At 47.8% G+C, this 11758-nt stretch overlaps 1 protein-coding gene across 4 annotated transcripts; it reads left to right on the forward strand.

Annotated features, from left to right (window-relative positions):
* The first annotated feature begins 3231 nt into the window (after nt 1-3231).
* LOC120691712 (plasma membrane ATPase 2-like) lies at nt 3232-10805 on the forward strand. Of its 4 annotated transcripts, none has more exons than XR_005682384.1 (12): nt 3370-4035; nt 7641-7700; nt 7787-7844; nt 7921-8059; nt 8213-8317; nt 8443-8587; nt 8805-8969; nt 9051-9106; nt 9197-9306; nt 9501-9693; nt 9775-10073; nt 10395-10805. XR_005682384.1 is itself a non-coding variant. In XM_039974913.1 (9 exons), the coding sequence occupies exons 1-5, from the start codon at nt 3610-3612 to the stop codon at nt 9098-9100; spliced, it is 891 nt and encodes a 296-aa protein (XP_039830847.1). In that variant the 5' UTR covers nt 3232-3609; the 3' UTR covers nt 9101-9106; nt 9197-9306; nt 9501-9693; nt 9775-10073; nt 10395-10805. The 4 variants fall into 4 exon arrangements, 1 of the variants encoding a protein (XP_039830847.1); XR_005682392.1 differs by having other exon boundaries at nt 3371-4035; nt 7667-7700; XR_005682380.1 differs by lacking the exon at nt 3370-4035 and having other exon boundaries at nt 7415-7700.
* Nucleotides 10806-11758: the final 953 nt, after the last annotated feature.

Raw genomic sequence — 11758 nt, forward strand, 5'->3', positions numbered from 1 at the left:
TACACGCGCGGCTGCCTCCACGCGCGCGCCCCTGTCTCCGCACGACCCCTGCCTCCACACGTCCACGCGCCCCTGCAGCAGCCGCCGCGACGCACGGCCCTTGCGCGCGAGCACTGGACGCAGCCGCCGCACGGCCCTGGCGCGTACGCGCTGGCCACAGCCGCCGCGCCGGGCACACGCTGCCCGGCCCTGGCGCGCACAGCCACGCGCCGCCTAAAGATGGCAACGGTTACATACCCGACGGTTATTGACCACCCATATCTGTATCTGTTAGAATTAAGTTTTACCTGTCGGGTTACCCGTACCCGTACACTGGTAGGAAAATGATTCCGTATCCGTACCCAGCGGGTAATTTATACCCGACGGATAACCCGTACCCAAAAACATACCCGAGAATTACATATAAATATCACATATTCATATGAAAAATAATTCATTTCAAACTAAAATTAGAGTGAGTGTGGAGTAGGATTTCAAGTAGAGTCCAACAATATATATACTAGGAGGGATTAATTGGATTTGAGCAAAATTCATGGGCCATATGGGTTTTTGTGTGGGTATGTCTTACCCGCGGGTAGGCGGGTATGGGTAGTATACATCCGCACCCGTACCTGCCATACCCGACGGGTATAAGATTTTGCCCAATAATACACCCACGGGTAGAAAACTCATTCCATACCCATCTTCTTATCGGGTAAACCCGTTGGGTACTCGAGTTTCGGGCGCCCATTGCCATCTTGAGCACCGCCGCAGCTGGTGACCGCCCCTGCTCGGGCTACCTAGGTTAGCACGGGATGGGGAAAGAACGTCGGGGAGAGAAGCAAGGGAACACGGCTGAAGAGATAAGAGGATAAGGAGTATTTTTTTCTTTTCACTATATACACAGGTTTTTTTCTTTTTAAATTATTTTAAATTCTTTATGTAGCTAACGGAGTCAATTCTAGAGTAAACGGAGGCTTACCAGTGAAATAGTAGGAGTAAAAATGTAAAGTGAAAAACAGTGAGTGTAAAATCACATTTAAAGTTCAGAACAAGGGCAAAAACACAATAATCCCAATACATTTTTTAGATAAAGAAAATTCTGGTCTTGAACATTAATATATGAATGTCTACAACTAAATATTACAAGAGTTTTTAGACTCTAAATCTAATAAACAAAGAAAGAAATTAAGGAGACTAAGTTTTGATCCTTCTCTCGTTAACGTTCCATCCTTATAAAATCTTTACGCAATACTAAACCATCACAGCAATTATCTTTTTAGAAACTCGATGTATAACTATGTCAAATGGAAGGATCTCCAAGATGACGCTCTAAGAAGAAAACAACATCAAAGACGCGGTCACCGCCTCATCCAACAAGCCAAAATTAGATTTTCTCCTAGAGATCCATCAAAATTTCTGTAGATAGGGCATCAGCAATGCCTTCAAGAAGAAAATCGGCGCAAAAGTGTCATCATTGCTAGCCGGCGTGAAGCCGGACTGAGGCTGTGTTTAGATGGTGAAAAAATTTGGCTTTGGTAATGTAGCACATTTCGTTGTTATTTGACAATTAATATTTAATTATGAATTAATTATTGTTATTAGATTCATCTCGTATGAAATAGTTATGTCGTGTAATTAGTTTTTTTCAACTGTATTTAATGCTCCGTACATGTGTTCGAACATTTGATACGATGAGTACCGTCCAAACTGGCTCTAACTTTTCTCCTTGCGCTCTGTGAAGCCACCTCCGTACGTCTGCACCCACTGGGAGCAACATTCGGCGTCCGGCCAGTCTCCCAGGACAACTCTCCACTAGTAGGCTGTAGATGCCATCCCGTCACCGTGTCGCCCCGGCCGTGGTCGAGCCACTCCCGAATGGAATTTTTTATATATTTACCATTATAATGAATATCACTAGCTCGTTTAGTATTTTTAAAATAGCTCCTACATATTTAGCACTTCTATAGCTACAGCTCCTACATTTTTACCACTTTGGCTGATGTGGTACGCCACTGAGACATGACACGTTGGCGCACAGTCAGCAGGGCCACGCGAAATGTCTTTTCTACCGCTGACCAGCTCCTCTCTTCTCTCTCCGACAGATGGGTCCCAAAGATCCTCTCACTATCAGGTGAGGTCCATTTGTCAGTTTCATCTCCTACCTCCGGTTCCTGCCCCCTTCCCTGCACCGGCGGGCGTCAGGTTGATTGGAGGGGCTACCACACCACACCGCAGCGCGCTCGCCGTCCGCCGCTCGCCTTGCCTCTCCTGCTCCACGACGCCCCGTCCCGACACGACGCGGCGCCGCCCGCCAGCGGCGGGCGTGCATTGCAGCCGGCTCAGCGCGTCGCTCCGCGATTGCGCTGCCGCTGGGGCTGGCCGGAGCCGAGCGCCAGGCACCGTTCCCCCTTCCTCTTCCTAATCGTGCCGCGCGCATGGTTAGTTGGCTGATGCTAGTAGGAGAATTCGGTGGGTGGTGCTCCTCCCGAGCCCCCAAAAGCCAAATTACATTCCCCTATGGAATCGGCATGATGGCATAAAGCTCCCAGCTTTTCCTCCCCATGCCTCTTTTTTACCTCCTGTGCCGAGGCGGAGGCCCTGGTAGGCGCGGGCGGCGGCGGCCGGGCCCGCGGCGGAGTCGAGGAAGAGACCCTGGTAGGCACGGTGCAAGGAAGGGGGCAGGAATCGGAGGTAGACCCCACCTGGTAGTGAGAGGATCTGTGGGACCCAGCTATTGGAGAGAGAAGAGAGGAGCTAGTCAGGGGTAGAAAAGACATTTCGCGTGGCCCTGCTGACTGTGCGCTAATGTGTCATGCCTCTGTGGTGTGCCACGTCAGCCAAAATTGTAAAAATGTAGGGCTACAGCTACATGAGTGCTAAATATGTAGGAGCCATTATAAAAGTGTTAAAGAGCGAGTGACATCCGTTATCTAATACATATAATCCACCAAAAAAACTTTGTTAAGTACACCCAACACCCTGCTTACTACAGTCATTGTTTCTCCTCAACTCTCCTAAGTACACCCACAATAGTACACCCAAAACTAACAAATCATTCAAATGAACAGTCCAGATTAGTTCAAAGATATATTTTCTCTTACTCACCCAGATCCAACGGTCCTGGATGCCTGGATCAAACCTCCTCAGTCATCCCTCCCCTCCCGCGAGACCCACAGACCGACTCCTCGCCTCCCCGCGTCGAATCGAATCAAAATTGAAAAAAAAAACACCACAGAGGAGAACCCAGTCGGACCGGCCGCGGCTCACGCGAACTCGGCCCCGCCCCGCGGTGGCGCGACCAGACGCCCGCGGCCAGCAGCGGCTCTCGCGGACTCGGCCCGGCGGCGGCCCTCGCGGACTCGGCTCGGCGGCGGCGCCAGCGGACGCCGACAGCCCCGCAAGGCGCCAGCGGAGACCCGCCCTGCGCCGGGGGCCGGAGTGCCGCGCGCCTCCCCTCCAGCGGCCTGCGGGCTCGGACGCCGCCGCCGGGAGGCGCCACCTGTGGGCTCGGCCGCCGCCTCCGGGACGCCTGCCGCCTGCGGGCTCCGGATCCTCCCTCTCCCTCGCCGGATCTGCAGCTCCCTTGGCCGGATCTGCTTCAGCGTAGCGTTCCTTCGCCTGGGCGACATGGACGCACTGGCCGGCCACGCCGCAGGCCGGCGTTGCCTCTGTGCCGCGCTCGTGCTCGCGCACGTGGAGGCGCTGGCCGGTGACGCGGCAGGCCGGCCTTGCCTCTGTGCTGCGCTCGCGCGCGGAGGCCCTGGACGACCGGCCGTGGCCACGGTGGCCGGCGCCTGCCCGGGGGGCGCCTCTCTGCTGCTAGATTACTTCCCCTCTTCCGGTTGCTCCAGCTTGCTTCTCTCACTTTCCCGCTTCTTTTTTCTCCATTCTATTTCAGATCCGGGATGGCGTAAAGGGACGAGCGTTCTGGCGGCGGTTGGTCCGGCGAGGGAGCTCTGCGGCAAGCCACACGGAGTGGCGGCCCCGACATGCTCACACATGCGTGGACAGAAGAATCTGACCACAAATTGCTGCAGAAACACAACGCTCATGGTAAAATATAGAAATCCCTGTATCTTTTGTGTGTGCCGATGAAGGCTCTGATTCTGCTGAGTAACCAGGCATGGAAGTTTTTTTCACATATATGGAACTTGCACTATTGAAGCACATTCTAACTGGTTACATATAAAATGCTAAAATATTTTGCGCTTCCTATTGAATTATAGATAGATTTTTCTAGTTATATGTAAACAAATATACAACAACAACATAGTCTTTTTTTCCCAAGCAAATTGCGGTAGGCTAAAGATGAAACCCGAAAGAAATAAGTTCAAGGTTCAGGCACATTGATAGCTAGTCTCCAAGCGCTCCTATCCAAAGCTATCTCTTTAGAGATATTCCAATCCTTGGTCTCTCTTAACCGACTCATCCCACGTCAGTTTAGGTCTACCTCTACCCCTCTTTACATTATCGACCCGCTCAAGAACCCCATTACGCACCGGCGCCTCAGGAGGCCTTCGTTGGACATGTCCAAACCATCTCAGCCGATGCTGGGTAAGTTTCTCCTCAATTGGTGCCACCCCGACCTTATCCCGAATAACTTCGTTCCGGACTCTATCCCTCCTTGTGTGCCAGCAAAACCACCGCAACATCCGCATCTCTGCTACACTCAGTTGCTGGACATGTCGCCTTTTTGTAGTCCAACATTCAGCACCATATAACATCGTCGGACGAATTGCTGTCATATAGAATTTGTCTTTTAGCTTTTGTGGCACCCTCTTGTCACAAAGGATGCCAGAAGCTTGCCGCCATTTCAACCAGCCAGCTAAAATTCTATGCCTAACATCTTCATCAATGTCGTCATCTTTTTATAGCACCGATCCTAAATACCGAAAAGTATACTTCTGGACCATCACTTGCCCATCTAGACTAACGTCTCCCCCCTCATGCTTAGTCGCGCTGAAATCGCACATCATGTATTCGGTCTTGGTCCTACTAAGTCTGAACCTTTTCGCCTCTAACGTGCGCCTCCACAACTCTAACTTCCTATTAACCCCTGCTCTACTCTCGTCAACTAGCACCACATCATCAGCAAAGAGCATACACCAAAGGATCTCACCTTGTAGATCCCTTGTGACCTCATCCATCACTAAATCAAATAAATAAGGGCTCAATGCTGACCCCTGGTGTAGGCCTATGTTAATAGAAAAGTCAGTAGTGTTGCCATCACATGTCCGGACAAACGTCGTTGCATCCTTATACATATCCTTAATGAGGGTAATGTACTTAGTTGGGACTTTGTGTTTCTCCAAGGCCCACCACATGACATTTCTCGGTACTTTGTCATATGCCTTCTTAAGGTCAATGAAGATCATGTGCAAGTCCTTCTTCTGCTCCCTATATCTCTCCATCAATTGTCGTATTAAGAAAATCGCCTCCATGGTTGACCTTCCAGGCATGAACCCAAATTGGTTTTGGGTCACACTTGTCACTCTTCTTAGGCGATGCTCGATAACCCTCTCCCAAAGCTTCATCGTATGGCTCATCAGCCTAATCCCACGGTAGTTAGTACAACTTTGAACATCGCCCTTGTTTTTTAAGATATGTACTAATATACTTCTCCTTCATTCTTCCGCCATCTTGTTTGACCGAAAAATGAGATTAAAAAGTTTAGTTAACCATACTATTGCTCTATCTCCTAGGCATCTCCACACCTCAATGGGGATACCATCAGGGCCCATCGCTTTACCTCCCTTCAGCCTCTTCAAAGCCTCTCCGATCTCTAGCTCCTGAATTCTCCTCACAAAACGTCTGTTGATATTGTCAAAAGAGTCATCTAACTCAAGGGTAGGGCCCTCACTCTCCTCATTAAACAACTTGTCGAAATACTCTCTCCATCTATTCATGATGTGCTCATCCTTCACTAGCAGTCGATCTGTCCCATCCTTAATGTATTTGATTTGGTTGATGTCCCTTGTCTTCTGCTCGCGGATCCTAGCCATCCTATAAATGTCATTCTCCCCTTCTTTCGTGCCTAGCCGCTGATACAGGTCATCATACGCCTTACCCTTTGCTACACTCAGCTCGCTTTGCAACCCTCTTCGCTAATTTATAGCCCTCGATGTTGGCTGCACTCTTTTCAAGGTGGAGGCGCTTGAAACACTCCTCCTTCTCCTTAATAGCCCTTTGCACCTCGTCATTCCACCACCAGGTGTCTTTTCCCTTCCTGTTTGCCTCCCCTACTCACGCCAAACAACTCTGAGGCCACCTTTCGAACACATGTTGCCATCATTAGCCACATATTGTCTGCATCTTCTCCTTCTTCCCAAGGACCCTCACCTAGCATCCTCTCCTTAAACGTTTGCGCTGCTTCCCCTCTAAGCTTCCACCACTTCATTCTCGCAAACTTGGCACGTTTGTCCCGGTGGACACGTACCCGAAAATGAAAGTCCGCTACCGCAAGCTTATGTTGAGGGACAACATACTCCCTAGGTATCACCTTACTATCTAAGCAATCCCGTCTATACTCCCTCCTAGCAAGGATAAAGTCGATCTGGCTCGAGTGTTGTCCACTACGAAAGGTCACAAGATGGGATTCTCTCTTCCTAAAAAGGGTATTCGCTATCAACAAATCGTAGGCCAATGCGAAGTTCAAAACATCCTCCCCCTCTTGACTCCTGCTACCATTCCCAGAACCCCCGTGCACTCGCTCGAACCCTACATTAGTCGCACCCACATGGACGTTGAGATCTCCTCCAATGAGGAGTTTCTCGTTGATAGGCACGGTACCGACCATACTATCCAAATCTTTCCAGAACTGCTTCTTGGTGCTCTCACTAAGATCTACCTGAGGGGCATAGGCACTGATCACATTCACAACCGAAACTCCAACTACCAACCGGACCAGGATAATCCGATTGCCTCGCCTTCTAACCTCTACGACTCCATCCTTAAGGCTCCTATCGATCAAGATACCGACACCATTCCTATCTGATGTTGCCCCCGTGTACCAAAGCTTGAAGCCAGTATCCTCAACCTCCTTCGCCTTCTGGCCCTTACATTTAGTCTCCTGAACGCATAGAATATTTACACGCCTCCTAATTGCTGCATCAACTAGCTCTCGCAACTTACCCGTTAGGGACCCTACGTTCCAGCTACCTATACGAATCCTAGTTGGCTCGGCTAGCTTCCTTACCCTTCGCACCCGTCGAGGGAAGTGCGAAGACCCTTGCTCATTTTTCACTACACCCGGGCGTAGATGTAGCGCGCCATTCAGGTGACGACCCGACCCTTGCTCACTTATCATCGTACCCAGGTCACGATACGACGCGCCCTTGGGGGGATGGCGACCCGGCCCTTGCCCATTTATCACCACACCCGGGTTCCGATGTAGCGCGTCGCTAAGAGGGTTACGCCCCAACGAGTTTTTTGTGGGTTTCAAATCCATTAGAGTGGCTATTTTTTATGCTGGTTTGCCAAAAGCTAACGCAACCCTCATCCTTTACCCGGGCTTGGGACCGGCTATGCTGAGACGACTCAGGAGAGAGTCTTCCAGTCAGTATATGCGGAGTTATATGTAAACAAATATATTTTTCTTATTTTCTGTTTAATTTATATAATCTACTAATCGAGCTTCATCCGGCAACGATCCCGGCGAGGCGCGGACTTCCCATCCGTGCTGCAGGTGCGGGCCCAGTCACCGCTTGAGCCGTGCACAGGTGAGGATCTCTTCGATCTTAGGGTTAGGGTTTGGGAGATTTGGTGCGGTCCCAGTTGCCGCTTGAGCCGTGGATGTTCTTTGCAGTGATAAAACTGGAACATTGACCCTGAACAAGCTTACTGTGGACAAGAACCTTGTTAAAGTAAGACAAGAACAACCATTTACATTATCTTAGCTATCTCTTGTGTGGTTTAAATAACTTTAAGTTTGTAATCCAGGTTTTTGAAAGAGGCATTGCTCAGGATCAAGTGATTCTTCACACGTGCTGGTATCCAAGAAGTTCACTTCCTGCCATTCAATCCTACTGACAAAAGAACAGCATTGACATACATCGACAGTGATGGCAAAATGTTCCGTGTTAGTAAGGGTGCACCTGAACAGGCACCACATGAATCAAGCATTAATTAATTATGCCTTGATATCTCAGCATTTCTTTATGAAAGAATTTCATTCAGATCTATATATCATTGCATACAACATCATGCTATATACTCAATGAATGAATTGCAGATAATCCATCTGGCTCACAATAAGTCAGAGATAGAGAGGAGGGTTCATGCTGTGATTGCTAAATTTGCAGAGCGTGGACTTAAATCACTTGCTGTCGCACATCAGGTGAGAATACAATGCAGCTTATATCTTGGCTTGCTATCCACTTTGCATATCTTGGATGTAGATTATAGATTTACCAGTTTTATAAATATGTTGTCTTAGTGGTGAGCTGTTCTGTTCTTACGTAGGAAGTACCTGAGGGGAGGAAAGAAAGTCCTGGTGGCCCATGGCACTTCGTTGGTCTCATGCCACTTTTTGACCCTCCAAGACATGACAGCGCTAAAACAATTCGAAGGGCACCCAACCTTGGAGTTAATGTCAAGATGATCACAGGTATACAACCAGCTGAACAGTATCAAAGAAATCGTTCACTTTCTATTTATACAACTTCATATTTCTGAGTGAATGTGCTTTTGATGTAATCCTACTCATCAACAGAACATATTTTGATAGAAGTACATTATAGCCTGGTGGGGGCTTCATCACACTGACATGACTGTTCTAGGTTTCTCTTGATCTCCAATTTTTTTATTTGTTTTCTAATTTTCAGGTGTTCAGCTGGCAGTTGGAAAGGAAACAGGTCGTCGCCTTGGAATGGGTACAAATATGTATCCTTCTTCTGCTTTGTTAGGACAGAACAAGGATGAGTCTATTGCTGCTTTACCAGTTGATGATCTCATCGAGAAAGCTGATGGTTTTGCTGGTGTATTCCCTGGTACGGTGTTTAAGGAATAAATTGTTGGGAGGAGGCATAAATATTTGATTCTGGATTAATTGAGTAACTGTTTATCTCCAGAACACAAGTATGAGATTGTGAAACGTCTGCAAGCATGGAAGCAATTCTAAATGATGGTACTTTCCTCCCTATCTGTGTTTGAAAGAAATTGAAGTAGAAACGAGGAAAAGTTCTAATGCTGTTTGACCATTTGGTGTGATGAATAGGTACCATAATGACTATATCAAAGGATCGTGTAAAACCATCCCCACTACCTGACAGCTGCTGGAAGCTCGCTGAAATTTTCACTACTGGAGTTTTCCTTGGTGGATATCAGGTAACGATGACTGTTATCTTCTTTTGGGCTGCATACAAGACAGACTTTTCCCCATTAAGGATTTTGGTAATGAGTTAACTGCATTTGGATTTCTGTGAATCTATCATTTTTCTAAAACATTAGGATTGGCTAGAGAACTTCTATACTTTTCAGGGCCTTTACTTATTTTTTCTTACTTCTATTAAATATTTCAGAGAATATTTCATGTTGAAAGCCTTGAGAAGACTGCTCAAGATGATTTCCAGAAGCTTGCCTCTGCTGTTTACCTGCAAGTCAGCACCATAAGCCAAGCTATCATCTTCGTGACGAGGTCCTGGAGCTGGTCATTTCTCATTTGTTGAGCGACCAGGGTTTCTACTGGTCTTTGCGTTCTTGGTTGTGCAGCTGGTGAGCTCTTACTCCCTTTCCTTTTGAAGTACATCGGGAGTTATAAGTTGCATCGAGCTAAAATCTCACGCTTGATTGCAGATTGCTACGCTGATTGCTGCGTACGCCGACTGGGCATTCACTTCAATCAAAGGCATTGGGTGGGGCTGGGCTGGAATTGTGTGGCTTTACAACATCATCTTCTACTTTCAATTGCAAAGAACAAAAGATGCAGGAAGGTGACATCTGCACTTTCAATGTTGTCGAAGCCAAGCTTTGGCATGTTGTTATCACACAACAACAACAACAACAACAACAACATAGCCTTTTTTCCCAAGCAAGTTGGGGTAGGCCATGTTGTTATCACACGCTGTGAGGAAAAGATAGATCAGTTATGCATTGTGAGTTAAATACTTTAGCAGTTGTACCTTTTTCCCCATAAGGTATCAGCATTAACTTATACTGTAAAGCAACATGAAAGCACTAAAACCAAGAAGGATATGCTATAAAAAGTCCATATACTGAACTGATTACTTTGAAATAGTGTCAGTTCTTATATAACTATTTTTCATGTACACACAGTTCAATAATATGTTATAAAAAATCACATTGGCTGGAATTTAGATATAGCATTCCTTATCTATCCAATGTGATATGTAGATCATCGATGATCATATTCAGAAATAAATTGTCTGACCAATGTGATTGTGATTTTTTTTCAGTCTTTACCACTGTCCTGTAAGGCACTTGGACTCCGAGAACCTTGCACAATCACACTCAAGACTCCAACTAGCAGCACCGCAGAGAAGAGGGAAGAGGCGGCACCACAGTCGACGTTGCCTTGTGGGGCAACAGCACCCAGGAAGCTTTGTACTGGGTGCCGCACTGTGGGGCTGTTACAACAGCAATTTCATATTCAGTTCCGATCAAGGGATCAATACTTCTTCCAAGCAACTCAGTTCCTGAATTATGAGCACTGCTGGACTCTGGTGTGCTATTGTAGTGTCTTCTATTCTCTTAATATTTAGAATGTGCCTCGGCAACTTATGGCAGTGCTACTTCTTTGATTTTATATTTCTTATAGGAGTAAGTTGTCACTCCATGTTTATATTAAGTCATTGCAGAAGTTACAATGTTGCTGTACACAACTGAAGGGGGTAACTGATGTTATTAACTTCTTTTCAGGTTGCAAAGACGAGAGAGAAGTTGCTGAATTACATGCTGTTCCTTAGAGTCACTCCAACACTACCGAATACTTTCATCAATTTTGCTGTTCCTGATCGGGCTTTTGGAACCTATGTTTGTTTTGTAATATGCAATTTATACGTGGTGTTAGCACGGTCACCTTACTAGTAATGGTAAATATGTAAAAAAAAAACCGAATGGGGGCCAGCAGGTCACGCGGCAACCCCAGTAGGGATGAGAGGAGATACGGCAGGGGCCTAGCGACTAGCGAGCGCCCGCCCGCGGTGCGGCGAGACTTGCGGTGCCGCCACACACCCCTGACGCCGACAACCAGCAGCATGAGAAGAGGGGGAGTGCGGGCGCTCCACCAGTGAGCCCCCGGCCGAAGATGCCCCTCTGCTGCCATCCTCGCGATCACACAGGCTCGACGGCCCGCTCAGCCGGCGGCGAGCGCGAGCGGAGGTAGGATTGGGCCGTCACCCACGAGATCTCGATCTAGAACTAGAAGAAGGGACCCGCTCAGATCTGATTGATTCAGCCCCGAGATGGCGATTTGGCCCCGCCGTCGTCCTCACTGCCGCACGGACTTCTGGCAGGCAGCTCCGACGGCGGCGAGACGGGATGGAGCCATGGAGGGGAGGAAGGGGTGGCGGCGCTCAGAGGTCACGCAAAACGTCAGCCTTCTCACAAACCGTGAAGACAGAATATATAGGTCATGTTTCACAATTAAAAATAGGACTTCTTTCTTGAGAAAGTAACTCGTGCAGCACTCTTATGGGGTCGAGGTTAATTTCTCTTGACAAAAATAATTGCATCAGAATGTGCTACTACCTTCACTACCAAATTAGCCGGAACTCGTGTGTTTGTTCTGTAAAGATTCTTTACCCCTTTCTTTCTTTTT

The sequence above is a fragment of the Panicum virgatum genome, chromosome 1K (genome assembly GCF_016808335.1).
Source record: "Panicum virgatum strain AP13 chromosome 1K, P.virgatum_v5, whole genome shotgun sequence".
Lineage (NCBI taxonomy): Eukaryota > Viridiplantae > Streptophyta > Magnoliopsida > Poales > Poaceae > Panicum > Panicum virgatum.

Excerpts from the sequence above, each read along its gene's own strand:
- LOC120691712 (XM_039974913.1), top strand. The coding sequence starts at position 3,610 with ATGGACGCACTGGCCGGCCACGCCGCAGGCCGGCGTTGCCTCTGTGCC. Across the intron at positions 4,036-8,212 it reads GCAGAAACACAACGCTCATG|ATAATCCATCTGGCTCACAA; the intron begins GTAAAATATAGA and ends AATGAATTGCAG. Across the intron at positions 8,588-8,804 it reads TAATGTCAAGATGATCACAG|GTGTTCAGCTGGCAGTTGGA; the intron begins GTATACAACCAG and ends TCTAATTTTCAG.